Source organism: Hemitrygon akajei, chromosome 24 (assembly GCF_048418815.1).
Source record: "Hemitrygon akajei chromosome 24, sHemAka1.3, whole genome shotgun sequence".
Lineage (NCBI taxonomy): Eukaryota > Metazoa > Chordata > Chondrichthyes > Myliobatiformes > Dasyatidae > Hemitrygon > Hemitrygon akajei.
The window spans coordinates 14387887-14411594 of NC_133147.1; the positions used below are offsets into that span (position 1 = coordinate 14387887).

Genomic DNA, 23708 nt, shown 5'->3' on the forward strand with positions numbered 1-23708 from the left:
GCATCTCCGAATGCACAACACGTTGAAACTTGAAGTGGGTGGGCCACAGCCGCGGAAGACCATGAACACACACTCAGTGGCCACTTTATCCGGAAGAGGAGGTACCCAATAAATAAGGTGGCCACTCTGTGTATATTGATCAAGCGCAGTCTCCGTTCATAACAGCAAAAGAGTAAGGTAAGGAACTTGGTGATTTCTTGACAAAGTTAGAATAATGAGAATTTTGAATGATTAGCCAAAAACCAGCATATGCAGCGAGCGAGACTTTCAACCTGAATTTGCTCTGTGGGGATTATCTACTTTGTATGTAAATGTAAATCGGGGATGGAATGAGCTGATTGTAATCTCATATATGTTGCAATTTTTAGATTTTGCATCCAGTCCTTCTGCATTGGCCTTAAGCCAACTTGCAGTCACTAAGGGATGCAAAGGAAGCTGACTGGCAAATCAAATTACTGGGAAGTATTAAGTCAAACGTAAGTGGTTGTGAATGAAAGATAATATTATCAGAGTTATAGAGTTATACAGTGCCGAGAGAGACCTTTCGGCTCACTCACTCACGATGAGCAAGTTGTCTACCTGGGTTAGTCCTGTCTGCCTGCATTTGGTTCATATTCCCCTGAACCTTCCCCATCCAACTTTTAAACAAGTTCTCCGAAGATGGTGGGTTGTATGTGGCGTCGAGGGAGGGATAGCACCTCGGGTGAAGGGGCTTGTCGTGTCCATTCCGAGACAGCTCAGTCACCTTTGGTCCTCACTGGGCACTCAGTTCTCACCTGTAGCACCTGTCCCGGAATGGACACGAGAAGCCCCCTCACCAGAGCTGTTTGCATGCGACAGGGGCCACACCCCGGTACACTCCTTCGCCAGGGCGGTGGGGCCAGCGGGCCTCATACCTCTTGTGAGACAGGGGCAAGCCTGTCCTAGCACGTGAAGTCAGCTTCGGCAGACTGGGCCGATGAGATCTACGGTGAGATCCAACGGCCAGGAAGGCGGTTCTGCAAGGCTCCGTGGAGAGCGAAGGGTGTGACAAGGCACAGAAGATGTCACGGCCGTCCACTGCAGCCAAGGAAGACCCCAGATTGTGACGCTTGGTCGTACCACTGGACCTGGACTTCTCAAGACAGTGGAAGTGCCCCAGTCCAATGGCTTTTCCACTTTAAAAAACATCCTGCGTAGGTCTCCTGTCATTGTCGGATATGACAGACACCCATTCTCCAAAGATAGTGCAGGCCAGTGAGCTTTTACCAAGGCTTTTGGGGAAATTGGGAAGGGGTGAGTGATTAGTAGGAAGTGCTGGCAAAAGTGGGAGGTGGGTTGGAGATACGTCTCCGCCAAAGGAGGTGTAGATACTCCTTTCCTCCACTAGCCCGCAGGTCACCCTAGGGCAAGGTGTAGCACCTGCTCAGCCTCCCGATCAGGGTCACGTGAAGCCATGGGGGCAGTTGGTGGATGGTTGTATGAGCAGCCGGTGCACATCACAAGTCCTGGTTATGCGACCACTGACGCCAGGCAGACAATCTCTGAAGCGTATTGGTAATGGCTGGGGTCACCCGTCTTGTAAAGACACTGCCCAGAAGAAGGCAAAAGCAAGCTACTTCGGTAGAAGAATTTGCCAAGAACAATCATGGTCAAAAGACTGCAATCGCTCACGTCGTACGACACGGCACATAATGATGATGATGAGATGCTCCCTGACTTGCTGAGTTAGCCCCTCCAGCAGTTTCTGTGTGACATAGAGAGTGGTGGGTGCTTGGAATGCACTGCCAGGGACGGTGGTAGAGGGAGATACGATAGAGATATTCACGAAGCTCTTAGGTAGACACATGAATGTGCAGGAAATGGAAGAAGATGGACATCGTGGAGGCAGAAGTTGGCCATTTAAGCAGTTTGGTACATTATGGGCTGAAAACCCTGTTCTATGTCCTGAACTGGGGAAAAGTGAATCAGCCTTGTACAGATAGTAACTTAGTGCCAGTCTCTGAAATAATACAGGAGTCCTATTGATCTATTGGAACTCTTTCACTGCCCAGAAGAAGGCAATGGCAAACCACTTATGTAAAAATATTTGCCAAGAGCAATCACGTTAATCGAAAAACCATGATTGCCCACGTCATACAACACGACACTTAATGATGATGTCATATGACAGAGCACAGAATGATGATGTCATATGACATGGCACAAAACGAACAAATGAATAAATGGCAAGGGTGAAGTTAAAGGAAATGAGACAACATAAGCAACAGGCCAAACAGAGGTCATGGCTAGATAATTGGCAAACAGGATACCTTTCTGAGTGTGAGGAGTATTCCTTGCTGAGAGGCTTCTCTTGAGACTCCCGGTGGACTGGTTGACCGGGAGACGGTACCAGGCCTACCCCACAATGTCTACAGTAATCTTGAGACTCCCCCTCATCCAAACCAGCTCCTCTGTTGAATATGATCATCCCTGATCTATCATGGTCTCAGATTCCTCTTCTGTGCCTTTTCTTTATACCCTTATTTCCTCAAGGATTCAAAAACTGTCCAGTGACCTACCTCAATCACCTCTGGGGAGAGTGGCAGAGAATCACAGAGATTCACCACCCGCCATCTGTCCATACAATCCCTTTCCTATTCTGGACAAGCCCTTTCCAAACAAACTCATTTCCAAACAGGCCCTTTGCCACCAGGCCACTTTGTTTTGGGAGGATTTGGTGGTTTATGTTCTTAACCCAAGAATCGGCCTCTAGTTCATGCTCTTTCATTCCTATACACCTCAGGTTTTAAAGATTGCCCCTAATCTTATCTTGCCAAATACAGTAAGACATCTGGAGGATGGGATTAATGACAGCAGACGGAGAAAAAAAAAGGTTGGCAAGGACATGGCGGCTGTTTCAAAGTTGTCTGGCTCTGTGATTATATCCCTGATCCTGTACTGAATTTCTCCCGTTTCCTCTAAGGAGTCCTTTCAGTCATGGAAACATGATGATTTCTACACTGTAATGCCCTCTCAGCATCTAACTTTCAGATACTATGGATGTTCTGTAAAACCATAAGACATAAGAGCAGAATTAGGCCATGAGAGTCCATTGTCTGCTCCGCCATTCTATCATAGCTGATTTATTAACCCTCTCAACCCCATTCTCCTGCTTTCTCCCCATAACCTTTGACCCCCTCACTAAACAAGAGCCTATCAACTTTCGCTTTAAATATACTCAATGACTTGGCCTCCACAGCCATTGGTGGCGTTGGAGTCTGCAGATTTGCCACCCTCTGGCTAAAGAAATTGGGGCACAGTAGTGTAGTGGACACAATGCTTTACAGTACGGGCGACCAGGGTTCAACTCCTGCCACTGACTCTAAGGAGTTTGTAGGTTCTTCTCATGACTGTGCAGATTTCCTCCAGGCGCTCTGGTTTCCTCCTACAGTCCAACAACGTTTTGGTTGGTAGGTGAATTGGTCATTGTAAATTGTCCTGTGATTAGACTAGAGTTAAATTGGAGGATTGTTGGACGGTGTGGCACAAAGGGCTGGAAGTGCCTATTTTGTGCTGTCTCTCACTCAATCAATCAATAGATAAAGATATAGATAGATAGTTAGATAGATAGATAGATAGATAGATAGATAGATAGATAGATAGATAGATAGATAGATAGATAGATAGATAGATAAATTCCTCTTAATCTCTGTTCTAAAGTGATGTCCTTCTATTTTGAGGCTGAACCCTCTGGTATTGAAGTTAGTGAGAAAACAGCAAATTGGGGTCCATTTGATTATCTTTTATACTTTTGATTAAAGTTGCATTGATCATTAAATTCCTAGTGGCTTTCCTTGCAACACCCTTTAGGTGTGTTTGTACAATCATTATGTTGACAGGCTAATAATCCAGAGGTTGGGGTTAATAACTGGGACACGAGTGCAAATCCCAACACAGCAGCTGGAGAATTTAAATGCTTAACTCAGACATTTTGCATAAAAAGCTATTATTTTGGAGCAGTAACCATGAATTTATGGGACCTTTGTGGCGACTCCACTTGGTTCATTAGAAATTTGAATAAGAGGAGCAGGGGTAAATCATTCAGTCCTTCATACCTGCTCTGCCATACAATATGATCAATGACTTGGCTTCCACAGCTGTCTGTGACAACTAATGTAACGCTGACACAGGAAAGGGGCATCCGTCAATTGGGACCCCCACCACCCAAGGCATGATCCCTTCTCCCTGCTGCCTTCAGGAAGAAGATACAGGAGCCTCAGGACTCACACCACCAGGTTCAGGAACAGTTACTACCCCTCAACCATCTGGCTTCTGAACCCAAGGGGATAACTTCACTCAGCCTCACTTGCCCCATCACAGATATGTTCCCACAACCAATGGTCTCACTTTCAAGGACTCTTCACCTCATGTTCTCAAAATTTATTGCTACCTATTGATATTTGCACCTGTCCAGTTTGCTGTCTTCTGTATTCCACAACCGATGGACTCACTTTCAAGGACACCTCACGTCATGTTCTCAATATTTTTTGCTTGTTTATTTATTATTATTGGTTCTTCTTTTTGTATTTGCATGGTCTGTTGTCTACTGCACTCTGGCTGAATGCTTTCGTTGTCCATCTTTCATTGATTCTGTTATAGTTTTTATTCTACAGACTTGCTGGGTGTGCCCAGAAGAAAATGAATCTCAGGGTTGTATATGATGATAAATATATACTTTTATAATAAAATTTACTTTTAACTTTAATTCCAGAGATTTACCACCTTCTGGCTAAAGAAATTCCTCCTTATCTCTGTTCTAAAGGGATGTCTTTGTATTCTGAGGCTGTGGCCTCTGGTCTTGGACTCCCCCATTATTGGAAACATCCTCTGCACTTCCTCTTTATCTAGGCCTTGATTAGATCACAGCTTGAACCTTGCACACAGTGCTGGTCTCTTTCCTTTGAGAGACATTCAGCTTTAATGGGTTAATTCCGAGGATGGAGTGGGAAAGGTAAGCGAGTTGATTCACAGGAGCTTATAGGACTGTGCAGAGGAATTTTATTTAAAAATGTGAGGCTGTAAGGGAGCTTGATCGGCTGGAAAAGAAGAAAATGCTTGCTATTAGAGGGGCAGAGAGCAGTGGAGTGAAAGTTTTGAAATTAGGGGCCAACGTCAAAATCGAAGTAAATTTATCAACAAAATTACGGTAAACTACCCTGAGATTCATCTTCTTGCAGACATTTACAGGAGCATTAAAACAAACAATAGAATTTATAAAAAAAATTATATGTAAGCAAAAGACTGGCAAACAAACAGTGTGCAAAAGCAGACAAATTGTACAAACAAGAAATAAGTAATACTGAGCACATGAGTTAGAAAGAGCACTTGAAAGTGACCCTGGCATTGAGGAGTCAGTTCAGAGGTGAACAAAGTTAGACACGCTGATTCAGGAGATTGATGGTTGAAGGGTAATAACCATTCCTGAACCTGGGGGCATGGGACCTGAGGCTCGTGTACTTCTTTCCTGATGGCAGTAGTGAGAAAAGACCATGGCCTTGATGGAGGGGGGTGGGGGGTCTTTGGCGATGGATGCTGCTTTCTCATGGCAGTGCTTCATATAAACATGCTCAATAATTGGGAGGGTTTTACAAATGATGGACTGGGTTGCATCTACCACTTGGTAGACTTTTTCCATTCCTGGACACTAGCATTTCCATACCAGGCTGTGATGCAATCAATTAGTTATTTGTTAAAGTTTTAGGCGACATTCCAAATCTACACAATCTTCTCAGAAATTTTCAGCACTTCTGATGTTAATTTTCAATTTGAAGAATTCTAAGGCCTTTTAAGATGGAAAAGAGGAAGAATTTCATCCGCCCCCCAAAGGATTTTAAGCCTTTGGAGTTGTCTATGCAAAGAACATATTGGGGGAAACAGGCAGGAAAGTGAAGCTGAGAGGAAGATCAAATCGGTCTTGATTTGATTGAAAGCTGGAACCTTCCACATTCTTCATTGTTCTTACATAGAAACATAGAAAATAGGTGCAGGAGTAGGCCATTCGGCCCTTTGAGCCTGCACCACCATTCAGTATGATCATGGCTGATCATCCAACTCAGAACCCTGTACCTGGTTTCTCTCCATACCCCCGATCCCTTTAGCCACAAGGGCCATATCTAACTTCCTCTTAAATATAGCCAATGAACCGGCCTCAACTGTTTCCTGTGGCAGAGAATTCCACAGATTCACCACTCTCTGTGTGAAGAAGTTCTTCCTCATCTCGGTCCTAAAAGGCTTCCCCTTTATCCTTAAACTGTGACCCCTCGTTCTGGACTCCCCCAACATTGGAAACAATCTTCCTGCATCTAGCCTGTCCAATCCCTTTAGAATTTTATACGTTTCAATAAGATTCCCCCCTCAATCTTCTAAATTCCAGTGAGTATAAGCCTAGTCGATCCAGTCTTTCTTCATATGAAAGTCCTGCCATCCCAGGAATCAATCTGGTGAACCTTCTCTGTACTCCCTCTATGGCAAGAATGTCTTTCCTCAGATTAGGGGACCAAAACTGCACACTATACTCTAGGTGTGGTCTCACCAGGGCCTTGTACAACTGCAGTAGAACCACCCTGCTCCTGTACTCAAAACCTTTTGCTATGAATGCCAACATACCATTCGCCTTTTTCACCGCCTGCTGTACCTGCATGCCCACCTTCAATGACTGGTGTACAATGACACCCAAGTCTCGTTGCACCTTCCCTACATCTCCATCTACACTTCGACAACTCCCCAGATTTAATAATTCATTAAAAGCTTGGTTGACTCTTCCTACATAGTTGTGGGGAAAAAAACCAGTTGACACATTTAAGAACTGTTCCCCGGAAACTGCAGCAAATCAATTGTGAGCTTACAACTTACAATGGCAATTAGTTTTGCTACAATAAGTGTATGGGACATTGGAAAAAAATGTTGAATTTCCCCATGGGGATGAATAAAGTATCTATCTATCTATCTATCTATCTATCTATCTATCATGAAGGCTATGTCACAAAGGACTTTCAATTCTAAAGCTGTTAATATTATCAACCCACAATCAAAATCATTTTATTTACAATTTTCCCATTGCACTTGACAGATTTTGAAAACCACTGAAAGATGTGGACTTCAGTGAGGATCCTCACTACTACCGCCCATTTTATAGAAATATACACTCAGTGGCAACTTTAATAAGTTCCTTCTGTGCCCAATAAAGTGACCTCTGAGTGTAGGCTTGTGGTCTTCTGCTGCTGTAGCCCATCAGCTTCTGCATGCTACTGGTGTAACACTTGTTTATCTGGGTTGTTGTCACTTGAACCAGTCTGGCCATTCTCCTCTGATCTCTCTCATTAAGAAGGCATTTTTGGCCACAGAACTGCTGCTCACTGGGTGTCTTTTGCTTCTTTCACCATTCTCTGTAAATTCTAGAGACTGTTGTGCGTGAAAATCCCAGGAGATCAGCACTTTCTGAGATACTCAAACCACCCCATCTGGCACCAGCATTCATTCCACAGTTAGAGTCAGTCTGATCACACTTCTTCCCCATTATGATGTTTAATCTTAACAACAGTTGATCTTCTTGACCATGTCACAATGCATTTTTTGCATTGAGTTGCTGCCACATGATTGGCTGATTAGATATTTGCATTAATGAGCAAGTGTACAGATAGACCTAACAGAGTGGCCACTGAGTGTTTAAGCACAGTGAGAACTATGGTTAAATTTCTGTCGTAACTTTGTTATGATGTATAAGTTTTACATTTCAAACTCATTTCTATGCATGATTTAAAGTACCGATGACGGCTCACATTACCGCTGTTGAGCTAATGGAAATTCGCCCTTAAATCCAGAAATCACAACCCAAAATTTTGAGATAGAAATAAAGTTTGCTACCCCAAAATTTAAAAGTTAGAACTTTGAAAACGTAAATAGATAAGCACAATTTTTCTTTGCAATTCAAATTTCTTGGCACACATGCGGATGAGATGGAGTTGAGTAGGGCAAAATTGCGATATTGACCACTTTCTAGGAAGGCAACCCTCCAAAACATTAATTTTTTTGCAATTCTAAAATTGTACAGGTGTGCCAGGCTCTGCAATTAGTGGCTGTCCCACTGGTCCGGCAGCCCGATGGAATTCAGAAGAATGAGGTGGAGATCTCATTGAAACCTATCGAATGGTGAAAGGTCTCGATGGATGGATAGTTTCCTATGGTGGGGAAGTCTAAGACCAGAGAACACAGCATCAGAATGGAGGGGCATCCTTTTAGAGTGGAGATGAGGAGGAATTTCTTTAGTCAGAGAGTGGTGAATCTGTGGAATTCATTGCCACAGGCAGCTGCGGAGGCCAAATCATCTGGTATACTTAAGTCAGAGGTTCATAGATTCTTGATTAGTCAGGGCATGAAGGGATACGGGGAGAAGACAGGAGATTGGGGCTGAGAGGGAAAATGGACCAGCCATGATGAAATGGGAGAGCAGATCCGATGGGCCAAATGGCCTAATTCTGCTCCTATATCTTATGGTCTGATGATCTTTTGGTTCAATCTTGACCTCAGGTTTGCATGTTCTCCTTGTCACCACAAGCATTCTCTGTAGATGGTAGCTTTCTCACATATAATACGATAAGAGATAGGAGCATAATGTGGTCATTCAGCCCATCGAGTCTGCTCCACCATTTCATCATGGCAGATCCATTTCCCTCTCAATGCCAATCTCCTGCTTCCTCCACATAACCTTCCCTTACTAATGAAGAACCTAATAAGACCATAAGACATGGATACAGAATTAGGAGCAGAATTCCATAGAAGTGCTGGTTCGTTGGCCATTATAAATTCCTTCTAGTGGAGGAATGAGCTTCCTGTAGAAGTAGTAGAGGCCAGTTCAGTTGTGTCATTTAAGGTAAAATTGGATAGGTATATGGACAGGAAAGGAGTGGAGGGTTATGGGCTGAGTGCGGGTAGGTGGGACTAGGTGAGATTAAGAGTTTGGCACGAACTAGGAGGGCCGGAATGGCCTGTTTCCGTGCTGTGATTGTTATATGGTTATATGGTTATATGGATATGGGTGTTAGGAGTATCCAGGTGGACATGTGGGAATGATCAGATTGCTGGGAATTAATTTGGGGAACGAGAATGGGGGGATCACACTATGTAACACTGGAGAAACTCAACAGATCAGGCAGCGTCAATGGAGAGGAATCAAGGGACGATGTTTCTGGCTGAGATCATTCACCAGGACAGACAAGGCTGGTAGGATTAGGAAAACTTGAATGACAAGGGTTTTGGGCTGAGACCCTTCACCTGTCCTCTGTGTGCGTGCGTTACTCTGGATTTCCGATGTCTGCAGAATCCCTGGTGTTCAGGATTACACTAAGGGTTGGCATAGACTCAATTGGCCAAATGGACTCTTGTCATAATGGGACATGAGATCAGTGAGAGGCATGGAGTTTGAGTGTTGGTGACTCCCAGCTTACTTGCACCAATCGTGGTTCTGCAGACAGGACCTTGGCAGGGCAAATGCAAGGAGACGATACAGGGCTAAGGGCAAGATCCTTGCTGAGCAAAGTGACCTTGGGATCCAAATTCAGAGCTCCTTGAAAGTAGCTACACGGGTCAATAGGGTGACTAAGAAGACTTTATTAGTCGAGGCATTGAGTTCAAAGGTCAAGAGATTATATGGCAACTTTATAAAACTCTGCTTGGGCCACATCTGGAGTACTGCGTACAGTTCTGGTCGCCCCACTATAGGCAGGATGTGGAGGCTTTGAAGAGGGTGCAGAAGAGGTTTACCAGGTTTAGAAGGGATGTGCTATCATGAGAGGCTGGATAAACTTGGGTTGTTTTCTCTGGAGCGGCGTAGGCTGATGGGTGATCTGATCGAGGTTTATAAGATTATGAGAGGCATAGGTAGGGTAGACAGATGGTATTTGTTTCCTAGGGTAGAAATATCTGGTACCAGAAGGCATGCATTGAAGGATAGAGAGGAGGTAGGTTCAAGGGGGATGTGAGGGGTAAGTAGAGTGGTGGTAGAAGCAAATACATTAGCGGCTTTTAAGAAATGTTTGGATAGATAGATAGATAGATAGATAGATAGATAGATAGATAGATAGATACTTTATTCATCCCCATGGGGAAATTCAACATTTTTTCCAATGTCCCATACACTTGTTGTAGCAAAAACTCATTACATACAATACTTAACTCAGTAATAATATGATATGCATCTAAATCACTAACTCAAAAAGCATTAATAATAGCTTTAAAAAAAAGTTCTTAAGTCCTGGCAGTTGAATTGTAAAGCCTAATGGCATTGGGGAGTATTGACCTCTTCATCCTGTCTGAGGAGCATTGCATCGACAGTAACCTGTCGCTGAAACTGCTTCTCTGTCTCTGGATGGTGCTATGTAGAGGATGTTCAGGGTTTTCCATAATTGACCGTAGCCTACTCAGCGCCCTTCGCTCAGCTACCGATGTTAAACTCTCCAGTACTTTGCCCACGACAGAGCCCGCCTTCCTTATCAGCTTATTAAGACGTGAGGCGCATGTATGTAAGGAAAATAGAGGGATACAGACGTGGTATAAAGAGGAGAGATTAGGGTTTGGGTGTTTTTGATTTGTTGTTTAGCTGGTTTGGCACATTGTGTGCATAATATGCCATTCTATGTTTTAATCATCAATTAAATTCCAAAATTCTTCTGAAATAGGGTCGCTTTCCAAATGTGCACAGCAGAGAGGCAACTATTCTTCAGTTGTCTTGTCAGCAGGGCATCCTGTCTCTGGAACTCATCCTCATTTCCCTCATGACATGGCCAAGACCGTGCCTCCATGTGAATCTGTCAGACGCAATAGCAGCCAGCTCTCGGAAATGACGAATGCCTTCCTCTGCTGGGATCTGGGGCGCAGAACTGTGCTGATTCACCACACGAGCTGCTCTTTCTTCCAAAGAGAAAGAAAGCATCCTTTGAAGGGGGATGTAGACGTGTGGAATCCACTTAGCTGGTCTCCGTGACAGAGAGCATTTGGTAAACGCGTTCCTTACAACTCACAAGCATCACTTTGTCGTCGCGCTGAGTGTGTGCACTTCAATATCTACCTCGGTATATTCTCGTAATGCGTCCTAAACCGAACTGATGTGCTCTTTGGTGCATTTCCCGCCACACGTGGCAGAATATTCCATTCCTTTAGTAACAAGGATGTGTAACTGCAGAAGATCGTGAACATAGCCCAGCACATCACACAAACCAATCTTCCATCCTTGGACTCACTTTACACCGCATGCTGTCGGAGCAGTGCTGCCGGGATAATCAAGGACAAGACCCACCCAGCCAACACACTTTTTGTCCCTCTTCCCTCTGGGAGAAGGTTCAGGAGCTTGAAGATTCGTCCAGCTGGATTTGGGAACAGCTTCTGTCCAACAGTGATAAGACTGCTGAACGGATCCTGACCCGGATCTGGGCCGTACCTTCCAAATATGACTTGCACTACCTTACTTTCCCTTTTTTATTTTCTAATTATGATTTATAATTAAAATTTTTATTATATTTAATTCGATTTGTACTTCAGGGAGCGCAAAGCGCAGAATCAAATATCACTGTGATGATTGTACGCTCTAGTATCAATTGTTTGGTGGCAATAAAGTAAAGTAAAAAACTGTGCTCGTACAAAGAAGTACAAGATGATAAGGGCATAAGTTGAATGGGTAGCCAGAAACATTTTCCCAGGGCAGCAATGGCTAATGTGAGAGGGCATTTGCAGGAAAGTGGTTCCTTAAGGTTGTAGCCAGGGCTGGTAATGGGGTTACCTATTAAATGCTTCCAATGGCGTGCGCCTCAAATAGCCTCTGCTAACCAAGTTCAGCTCCTTGCCTTTATATGTGGCTTAGCTACTAAGCCCAGTGGAACCGTTTCTACTGACAGGAGAAGGGGCAAAGGCGGGTTACTAGCGCCTTAACAACATTCGCTTCGGGCAGATGGAGCTCGTCAGCCGTGGCTGGCAGCTCATCTAGGAGAAGGAAAACTCTGATCTCAGACCCCCGCTGGACCCACTCACCGAGAAGGCTTCGGGAGTAAACCCCGAGTCAAAAATGCGGAGCTGGAGTCCTTAAGGCAGTCCTATGTCGAGTTCAACGCTGACTGGCAACTCCTGGTGCCAGTCTATATCAGTCTCTGCCGTTCCTTTGGGTTCATGAGATGCATGATGAGGGAGCCTCTGCTCCTCGGGCACCAGCTTGCTCTCCATATCGTACTGCCCAGGCTTACTTACCTAGACAGCTAGGATGCGATGTCCATGGTCGATCCTGACCGACAGAGACCCATATCGTGCCATAGGCGGGATGTCGGAGGTAAGTTTGTTACACAGAGAGCGGTGAGTGCGTGGGATGTCCTGCCTGGGGTAGTAGTAGGGGCAGACTGCAGCATCTTGTACTCTATCAGGTCAGCTCTCATCTTCCTTTGCTCCAAAAACACCCCTGACGTACTCCCTGTGCTCTCCTCCACTCACTCAATGTGAAATTAAGCCTCCTCATATTAACCAACAGACTCTTAGTTTCCAGGGGTTCCCATCATGGCGTCCGAGGACCCCTCAGTTAATGATAAGCGTCCACGGCATAAAAATGGTTGGGAACCCCTGAATCTAGATGCTTAGATAAGCACATGGATGACAGAAAAATGGAGGGCTATGTAGGAGGGAAGGGCTAGATTGGTCTTAGAGTAGGTTAAGTAGTCAGCACAACATTCTGGGCCAAAGGGCCTGTTGTTCTATGTTCTATGATAAGGGAAGCAGGTGCATGGCGGTACAATCATCACCGGGTCCCCCTTCTGGTCTCATATCAGTCTGACTTGGGAATAGATTTGTACTGGGTCTAAATCCTGGAGGTTTCTCTCCAACAGGTACCTTCCCAAGGGCAATCAGGGACGGCCAAACGTTGCCGTGGCCTTTCTTAATAACTAGCTCCTTTTGTTCACACATACATCGAGACTTTGAAACGTTCCGTGAAGTGACCAACGCAGTCTGAGAATACGCTGGGGGCAGCCCGCAAGAGTCACCATGTTTCTGGTGCCCACACCGGCTTGGCCACGATTTACTCATCCCAATCGGTACGCCATCGCGATGTGGGAGGAAACCGGAGCACTCGGAGGAGATCCATGCGATCACGGAGAGAACACACAAATTCCTTTTAGGAATGATATCCAGATACCATGGCCCGTCATTGAAATGCTCCCACAACCAATGATCTCACTCTAAGGACTCTTCATCTCATTACCTCAAGTTCTTGTTATTTATTGCTATTTATTTATATTCACATTTGCACAGTTTGTTTTCTTCTGCACTCCGGTTGATTTTCATTGATCTTGTTATATTGATCAATATTCTATAGATTTGCTGAGTTGGCCCGCACAATAATGAATCTCAGGGTTGTATTTGGTGACATGTATGTACTCTGATAATAAAATTTACTTTTTTAAATTCTATCTTGTCAGTGATAACAAATCCTGTTAATGAATGAAAAAATACAAGCAAGTAACTTGTGATCAAGTAACAGCATAAATCTAAAATGAAAATGGACTCAGATGATTTGTCCCTCACTTTCTAGGGCAATGAAAGAGGCACCTTCAGCACTTCAAACTGAGAACTGGTCTGTGTGGTTAGTCACTCCCAGGTAAAAGCCAGATTCCATTTTTACGGACACCCATAAATCAATCTCATCTGTTAAATCGGAAAATACTGAAAAATCAGTTGTGATGGTAACCACACCTCCACGGAATTGTAAAGAATGGCTTCAGATGCATATAAATCTGATGAGAGAGAACAGTTACTAAAAGTGGGGTGGGATGGACAGAGAGAGGGAGAGAGAGAGTGAGAGAGAGAGAGAGAGAGGGGGAGAGAGGGAGAGTGAGAGAGAGAGAGCGAGAGAGCGGGGGAGAGAGCAAAGACAGAGAGCGCAGAAACAAAGAGAGAAAGAGATAGACAGAAAGAAGTGGCAAAGAGAGAGAGGGGGAAGAGACAAAGACAGGAGAGAGGAGGAGAGGAAGAGAGGAGGGGACAGAAAGGGGGAAAAGGCAGAGAGACAAAGACAGGAAAGAGGAGGGGAGAAGGGGAGGGAGAGAAAGAGAGAGAGGAGTGAGCTAGAGAGATACATAAAGAGACAAAGACAGGAGAGAGGAAAGGTGGAAAGGAGAGAGTGGGGGAAAGGGAAAGGGGAAGAGGGAGGGGGAGAGAGAGTGAACGCTAAGGGTGAAATCTAATTCTGCTGTCTCTAGAATGAACAGATCTATACATGTCAGACTTTTGAATCTTATAACACGGTATTTTGCTCATGAGTGGGGTGTCCATAAGTGGAATAACTGTAACCCAGGATATTTCAGACGTAGAATGATTATTTTGGGGGTGTAGGGTGTCACACCTACCACTGAACTAACGCTACCACTCAAACTTGTCCTCTCTGCTGTCAAAGAGCACAACGGTCAAAATGGAAAAAACACCAATGATCAGCAAATATATCAGCTTTCCTTCAGTGAGTCAAGACAATAAGATACCCCAGCTGTATTGACCACGTGGCCTTCAGCAGTTCAAGAAGCTGATTCCCTACCACTTCCTCAAGTGTGGTTAGATGCCCAAACATTGAGCACATCTACATGAAACATTGTCGTAGGAAAGCAGCATCCATCATTAAAGATCCTCACCACCCAGGCCATGCTCTTTTCTCACTGCTGTCATCAGGTAGAAGGTACAGGAGCCTCAGGACTCGCACCACCAGGTTCAAGAACAGTTACTACCCCTCAACCATCAGGTAGAAGGTGCAAGAGCCTCAGGACTCGCACCACCAGGTTCAAGAACAGTTACTACCCCTCAACCATCAGGTAGAAGGTGCAAGAGCCTCAGGACTCGCACCACCAGGTTCAAGAACAGTTACTACCCCTCAACCATCAGGTAGAAGGTGCAAGAGCCTCAGGACTCGCACCACCAGGTTCAAGAACAGTTACTACCCCTCAACCAAAGGGTAGAAGGTGCAAGAGTCTCAGGACTCGCACCACCAGGTTCAAGAACAGTTACTACCCCTCAACCATCAGGTAGAAGGTGCAGGAGCCTCAGGACTCGCACCACCAGGTTCAAGAACAGTTACTACCCCTCAACCATCAGGTAGAAGGTGCAAGAGCCTCAGGACTCGCACCACCAGGTTCAAGAACAGTTACTACCCCTCAACCATCAGGTAGAAGGTACAGGAGCCTCAGGACTCGCACCACCAGGTTCAAGAACAGTTACTACCCCTCAACCATCAGGTAGAAGGTACAGGAACCTCAGGACTCACACCACCAGGTTCAAGAACAGTTACTACCCCTCAACCATCAGGGTCTTGAACAAAAGATTACTGCACTCATCTATTGAGATGTTCCCACAACCAGTACAGGCCATTCCCAGTCCCTTTAAGGACTCTTTATCTTGTTATTTAATGCTCTTGTTATTTATTGCTAATTATTTATAATTGCATTGACAGTTTGTTGTCTCCTATGATCTATTTTCTCTTTCACTGATCCTGTTATAGTTACTATTCTATAGATTTGCTGAGTATGCCCGCAGGAAAAAGGATCTCAGGGTTGGATGTGGTGACATGTATGTACCCTGATAATAAACTTCACTTTGAACTTCGAATCTTTTTGAACTTTGATTAGGCCCAGCCACTGGTACCCAGCCTCTGTGAATGAATTTCAAAAGCTAATCTAAATCTAGTTCGGCTGTGGTAATAAGACTAGATCTTCAACTAAATAAGCACAATTGGTCAAAACAATGCACCTTTTGATGAACCTCAGCCCTCAGAAGCTCCATTCTAGTTTTTTTATGTCAAGGTTTGATTACCGCTGAACAAGAAGCTACCTATGCACTCAGAAACACCCGAGTAAATCTTCAGTAATAGGGACGAAGCAGCTTTCTGACCAACGATCCTGGGAAAACACAGTAATCTTCATTACTCAGTGTGCGCGCAGAGAGCTTTATGTGACTACGTGTAATGTGGTGGTTGCCATTAGAAGCCTCGGCTTATCAATCTGAGCCAATAGTTGGAAACAAGGCAATTACCGGGACTGATTCTGAGGCTGGTGTGGTAGTGAAGTATAATAGTACCAAGCCACACAATCATAATGTGACAAAGAGAAAAGCCCACAATGTCAGTCAAAATCCTATAAATGTTGCAGTACCTATTTCTCATGCTGTTTTTACTAGAGTCCTTGCTATTCGTAACTCCCCAGTTTCCACCATTAAGTTGTCATAAATCTCACTGAAAACCTATTCAGAGCAGGAAATTTTCTCTGGAACTCCAGATGGCTTATAGTGTGTTGGTAATAAACCGAAATTAAGCACATTCATTACTTTTCCATTTCTTTTCTCTGTGTGTGCACGGAACGGAGAGGTTTCAGAACTCAAACAAGGTCGCCACTTCACAAACACCCGATCACTCCCCAGACAGTCCTTCCAGGTGAGGCGACACCTCACCTGCGAGACTGTTAGGGTCATCTACACTATCTAGTGCTCCCTGTATATTGGTGAGACCTGATGTGGAGTAGAGTGGGAGACCGCCTCGCCGAGCTCCTACTCTTCATCCTCCAGAAAAGGCGGGATCTCCCGGTGGCCACCCATTTCAATTCTACTTCATATTCCCATTCCGAGCAACCTCCAACCTGATGGCATGAACATTGCTTTCACAAACTTCCAGTAATCGCCCCTCACCTCTCCTTCAGCATTGCTCATTCCCGTCTTCCTCTTTTGCGTTATCTATTTACCTACCCATCGCCTCCCCTGGTACTCCTCCCCTTTCCCTTTCTTCCACCCTCTCATCAGATTCCCCCATCTCCAGCCCTTTATCTCTTTCACCAATCAACTTCCCAGCTCTTCACTTCATCCCCTCCCCCCTCCCAGTTTGCACCTATCAACTGCCACCTTCTACTTCTTACTCTGATTTCTGCCCTCCCTTTCCAGTCCTGATAAAGAGCCTGGGCCCGAAGTGTTGATTGTTTATTCTGCATGCCCTGCTGAGATCCTCCAGCATTTCGGGTGTGTTGCTAAGATTGTCACTTCTAGAACATAGAAATCTACAGCACATTACAGGCCCTTCGGCCCACAATGTTGTGCCGACCATGTACCTACTCTAGAAACCGCCTAGAACTTCCCTAGCGCATAGCCCTCTATTTTTTCTAAGCTCCATGTACCTATCTTGGCTGGCTGGTGGTGTAGTGGCATCAGCGCCGGACTTAGAAGCGAAGGCTCACGAGTTCGAATCCAGCCGGCTCCCTTGCACGTTTTCCAACCGCGCTGGGTTGAGCGTCAAGCTAGCGACTCGGCCTCGGCTGAAAAAACTGCCATCACGACAGCGTCCTGATGACTCCACTCGGAGTTAAGGGCTTTCTTCTTCTTCAGGTTCCTATCTAAGAGGCTCTTAAAAGACCTCACCCACCACTCTCTGTGTGAAAAACTTACCCCTGACATCCCCTCAGCACCTATTCCTAAGCACCTTAAAACTATGCCCCCTCGTGTTAGCCATTTCAGTCCTGGGAAAAAGCCTCTGGCTATCCCCACGATCGATGCCCCTCAGCATCTTATACATCTAACGGTTCCTTTCTGAATCCCTCAGGGAGCCCCAACATGAAACACTTTTTGAAATCCTTACTTTTGATCGGGATGATAAGCTGGGGGATGACAGGAAGGATCTTTGTTCCACCGTGTTCCAGCATGTCGTGGACTCCCTGTCTGGCAAAGAACTCGTATGGGTGACTGGTCTCACAGAGGCCGTCGAAGAAAAGAGGCAGATAGTGATGATAATCCAGCTTTTCAATCTCAACCTGTAAAAGAGAGATTTGTAATTAAACCTTCGGTGATACCGATTCAAAATTAAATTTTGATTTGGACTAATCAACCATTCCAGTTAGCGGCCCATCCCCTGCAATCTATTCCCCCCCCCACCCCCCATCACTGCATTGTAAACGCTTTAAACCACTTTTTATAACGCTGTTTATTTTGTAAATACTTGCTGGTCTTTCTGCATTTATGCACATGTTATTCCATATCTGTAGTTTGAACTTTTTTTATATCATTCTTAGTCTTCGTAATGGTTGACTGCTGTTTTTTTGTCACATCCATGATGTAAATTTAATTGCAGAGAAAGCATGACAGTGTCTCTACTTCTTGAGGAGTCTGCAGAGTTTTGGCATGTCATCTTTAGCTGACAGGCTGGCTGTATCACAGCCTCAAGTGGAAGCACCAATTGCCTTTGAATGGAAAATCCTGCAAAAGGTAATAGAGTTGGCCCAGTACTTCATGGGTAAAGCCCTCCAAACCATTGAGCAGATCAACATGAAAGGTTGTCGAAGTAGAGCAGCATCCATCATCAGAGATCCTCACCACCCAGGCCACGCTCTTCTCTTGTGGCTGCCGTCAGGTCGAAGGTACAAGAGCCCCAGGACTCACACCACCAGGTTCAAGAATATTCACTACCCCTTAACCATCAGGCTCTTGAACAAAAGAAGATAACAATGCTCATCTACTGAGATGTTCCCACAACCAATGATCTCACTTTAAGGTCTTTTTATCTCATGCTCTCATTATCTATTTCTATTTATTTATATTTGCATTTGCACAGTTTGTTGTCTTCTGCACTCTGGTTGATCTTTCACTGATCGTGTTATAGTTACTATTCTATAGATTTGCTGAGTATGCCCACAAGAAAAGAAACTCAGGGTTGTATGTGGTGACATGTACGTACTGTACTCTGATAATAAATTTTACTTTGACTTTGACCAACAGAGCACATTAAGTTCTTTATATATATATAACTGTATATGGATTATGCGATACACAGAAGTTTTAGGCGAAGATGCTTTCAAAGATAATGAAATGAAATGTTCCTTGGTATCAGAAATTTTTCTATAATGAGCAATAAACCAAAAAAAAATGAAATCAAATTAAAATTTGATGTAACCATCCTTTGCCTTTAAAACTGGATCAGTTGTCTTAGGTACATTGTCATGTTGTTTTATAAGGAAGTCAGCTGGTAGGTTGTTCCAAGCATCCTGGGGAACTTGCCACAGTTCCTCTGTGGACTTTGGCTGTCTTGCCTGCTTCTGTTTCTCCAGGTAATCCCAGAGGGCCTCGATGATGTAGAGATTGGGGACCTATGGAGGCCATTCATCTGAAACCAGATAAAAAACCTAACATGCCTAAGACTTTTGGCACAGTACTGTAAATGAATTAAGTTGATGCTTAATCATAAGACCATAAGATATAGGAGCAGAATTGGGCTTTTTGCCCAATTGGTTAATGACAGTGAAGATGGATGACTGGGAAGGTCTACGACCAGGAAGTTGGATGACAGAAAAGGTCTATCATTGGGGAGGTTAATGACAGGGAACGTTGATGACAAAGGTCTATGGTAGGGAAGGTCTGCAGTTGGGAAGGTCAATGATAGAGAAGGTTAATGACAGGGAAGGTGGATGACAGGGAACATTGATGACAAAGGTCTATGGTAAGGAAGGTCAATGATAGAGAAGGTTAATGACAGGGAAGGTGGATGACAGAGAACGTTGATAACAAAGGTCTATGGTAGGGAAGGTCTGTGGTTGGGAAGCCCAATGATGGGGAAGGTTAGTGATAGGGAAGGTGGATGACAGAGAAGGTGAATAATAAGGAAGGTGTATGTTGAGGACATTCTGTGATAGGTTAGGGCAGGAATAGAGAGATTGAGTGAGACAAATGGTGGTGGTGCCAGCTGGGAGAAGGTTGTGAAGGCTGTCAAATAACAAAAGGTGTGACTGCAGGAGGTGTAAATAGTAGAGTAGGATCACCTCTGACATTACCAGATGAGTCATTTTCTGGTCCCTTAAAGAACTCATTTCCAAACTTCTCAATATCACAGAGCTACCATCATGACCTCACTGTTTGTACATTTATAACCGGCTTCAGTCATACAATCCCACACCACCCACGTGGCCTTTTGTTCATCTCTTCAGCTCATCCTCTTCACCTGACAAGGTACAACACAATTACTCTGAACTGGTGCATCACTTGGCGCAAAGACAAGATTTTTCATCAAGCTTTTGGTAGATTCTCTCAGCATCTTCTTTAACTGTTCCTTTAATTTTTTTCTGTCAGTCTTTATTTTAAAAAAAATCTATTCTTTTCTTTATTTTCCTGTCAATGCCCTCATGAAATACAGTACTGTGCAAAAGTCTTAGGCACACACAGTATATCTAGCTCGGTAATTTTATGTATTGCACTGTACTGCTGTTACATAAATAAACGAATTTCCTGACTATGTGAGCGATGATAAACCTGATTCTGATATGGGTCTCTATTGTGGACAGAGAGTGGGAAGGGGGCGGGGAGAGGGGAATCATGTTTGGGAAAGGAGGAAGGGAGAAGGAGGGAGAGGGAGGGAGAGGGAGGGAGAGGGGAGGGAGTGGGAAGCACCAATGATATTCTGTAATGATCAATAAACCAATTGTTGGGATTCAAATGACCTGAGATGTTTGCACTGTACTGTAAATCTCAGTGTAGTATTCAGTGATATATACCTACTTTGATAATAAATTCAGTCTGATAGCTCTGATGCACTCGGAGACAGATTTTATTACTTGTATTCAGTGTGTTATGCCCATCATTCAAAACCTATAACAACATAAAGTAATTGCTGGTGATGTGTTGTGAAATGCCGATGCATTTGGAAAGCAAAGAGTTAAGAAGTATGAAGCTGGAAGTTTGGCCTCTAGGAGCTTAAGGCGTTGGACCGGAGGCGAGGGATGCGCCAGTTCAAATCAGGTTTTGGACCTTAAGGCATAGGACTGGAGGTGAGGGACGGGGTGGTTCTACCCGGATCTGCTCAATTTTGCTTGCTGCTCCGCTGTGCAGAACTGAGGCTGTGGCCTGCTTCTGCTGACGTAATGCCTGATCTTGCATATGTTGCCCTGCACCGTTTACTAGGCTTTGTGATGAACCGAGGCAGTAGCCTGCTCTGGCTGCAATAATGTCCGGCTTTGTGTCTTTCGTGAAGCTTCGGTTCTGAATGTTATTTGCTTACTTTTATTGTTTGCACATTTTCTTTTGTCTTCTCTCTGGAGTTCGACAGACTTTTTTTTAATGAGTTCTTTTGGGGGTTTCTTTGTTGTGTGGCTGCCCGTAAGGATGACACAAAGCTGGGTGGCAGTGTGAAATGTCAGGAGGATGTTATGAGAATGCAGGGTGACTTGGACAGGTTGGGTGAGTGGGCAGATGCATGGCAGATGCAGTTTAATGTGGATAAATGTGAGGTTATCCACTTTGGTGGCAAGAACAGGAAGGCAGATTACTATCTAAATGGAGTCAAGTTAGGAAAAGGGGAAGTACAACGAGATCTAGGTGTTCTTGTACATCAGTCAATGAAAGCAAGCATGCAGGTACAGCAGGCAGTGAAGAAAGCTAATGGCATGCTGGCTTTTATAACAAGAGGAATTGAGTATAGGAATAAAGAGGTCCTTCTGCAGCTGTACAGGGCCCTGGTGAGACCCCACCTGGAGTATTGTGTGCAGTTTTGGTCTCCAAATTTGAGGAAGGATATTCTTGCTATTGAGGGAGTGCAGCGTAGGTTCACAAGGTTGATTCCTGGAATGGCGGGACTGTCATATGTTGAAAGATTGGAGCGACTGGGCTTGTATACACTGGAATTTAGAAGGATGAGAGGGGATCTGATTGAAACATATAAGATTATTGAGGGATTGGACACATTGGAGGTAGGAAGCATGTTCTCGCTGATGGGTGAGTCCAGAACTAGAGGCCACAGTTTAAGAATAAGGGGTAGGCCATTTAGAACAGAGATGCAGAAAATCTTTTTCACCTAGAGAGTGGTGGATATGTGGAATGCTCTGTCCCAGAAGGCAGTGGAGGCCAAGTCTCTGGATGCATTCAAGAGAGAGTTAGATAGAGCTCTTATAGATAGCGGGGTCGAGGGATATGGGGAGAGGGCAGGAACGGGGTACTGATTGTGTATGATCAGCCATGATCACAGTGAATGGCGGTGCTGGCTAGAAGGGCCGAATGGCCTACTCCTGCACCTACTGCCTATTGTCTATTGTCTAAATCTCAAAGCTGTATAATGTATACATACTTCGATAATAAATGTACTTTGAACTTTGACCTTTGAAGTATTTGTTAAGGGATAAATCAAGACCCCATATCAGAATGCAGCATCTGTAGTCTAGTGTCTCCAAGAGTCTCAGCCACTGGTTCCACTTATCTCCAGCGCATCCAGATCTGCACACTCATCACAGAGTTCAAAGTTCAATGTTCAAAGCAAATTCATCATTGAAGTATTCATACTTCACCATATACTACCCTGAGATTCATTTTCTTGCAGGCATTCACAGTAGCACACAGAATACAAAAGAATCAATGAAAAACTACACACAAAGATTGACAACCGATGTGCGAATGAAAGCTTTTGACATATTGGCTTTCATAAATTAAAGTACTGACTACAGGAGATGGAATACTATATTGAAGTTGTGTGAGATGTTGCTGAGACCTAATTTGGAGTATTGTTTATGGTTTTGTTCACCTAACTACAGGGAATATATAAATAAGGATTGAAAGAATAAAGAAAACATTTACAAGGATGTTGCCAGGTATGGAGGACCTGAATTATAAGGAAAGATTGAATAGGTTAGGACTTTATTCCTTGGGAGACTGAAGGGAGAAATGATAGAGGTATACCAAATTATGAGGGCTATAGATAGGGTAATTGCAAGCGGGCTTTTTCCACTGAGGTTGGGAACTACAGATAGAGATCACGGGTTAGGGGAGAAAGGTGAAAAGTTTAAGGGGGACATGAAGGAAAGTCCTTTTCACTCAGAGGGTGGTGAGAGTGTGGAATGAGTTGCCAGCACAAGTGGTGCGTGCGAGCTCGATTTTGATGTTTGAAAGAAGTTTGGATAGGTACATGGTTGGAGGGCGATGGTTATGCTGTAGGTAAATGGGAGTAGGTGGTTTAAATGGTGCAGCACAGACCAGATGGGCTGAAGGGCCTGTTTCTGTGTTGTACTTTTCTATGACTCTAAATAAATAAACAATACTGTAGATTTCTTGAAAATAAGTCTGTCGGTTGTGAAATCAGTTCCGAGTTGAAGTGAGTGACATTTTCCACACAGTCTCAGGGGGCTGATAACTGAGGGGTAATAACTGTTCCTGAACCTGCTGGAGTGGGACCTACAGCTCCTGTACCTCCTTCCCGATGGCAGCAGCGAGGAGAGAGCATGGCCTGAATGATGGGAGTCCTTGATGTCAGCAAAGTTAACTTTGTTGAGGAAAGAGACACTCTCTCTTCATAATGAACTTGCCATTGTACAAGTTAGGTCTGAACACAGATGATTCAGTTGGTTTATGTGGACACGTGAAGATAAAACAGACATTTGTAATCATGGACAGTTATATTGCGTTGTGCCTGTTTGTACATTGTTTTTGGTAGTGGAGGACGATGAAAGAGGGAAAATTACAGACACAATACTTGGATGCAGATTTAATATATAAACATAAGAGATTCTGCAGATGCAGAAATCCAGAGCAACACATACAGAATACTGTAGGAACTCAGCCAGTCAGGCTGCATCTGTGGAGAAGAATAAACAGTCAATATATATATATATGTATATAGTCATATTCAAACAGTTACTTGTACATTTTCTTTTAGAGGATTGCTTTTAAATTTA

General features: G+C 44.2%; 1 protein-coding gene across 5 annotated transcripts in view; it reads right to left on the reverse strand.

Moving 5' to 3' along the window:
- The window catches only part of pacrg (PARK2 co-regulated), a 448472-nt gene that overhangs the window by 155919 nt on the left and 268845 nt on the right, over positions 1-23708 (reverse strand). For all 5 annotated transcript variants that reach the window (XM_073028379.1, XM_073028378.1, XM_073028375.1 and 2 more), the window contains one exon: positions 17648-17819. In XM_073028379.1, coding sequence (XP_072884480.1) covers positions 17648-17819 — 172 coding nt within the window. The remainder of the gene's footprint in view (positions 1-17647; positions 17820-23708) is intronic.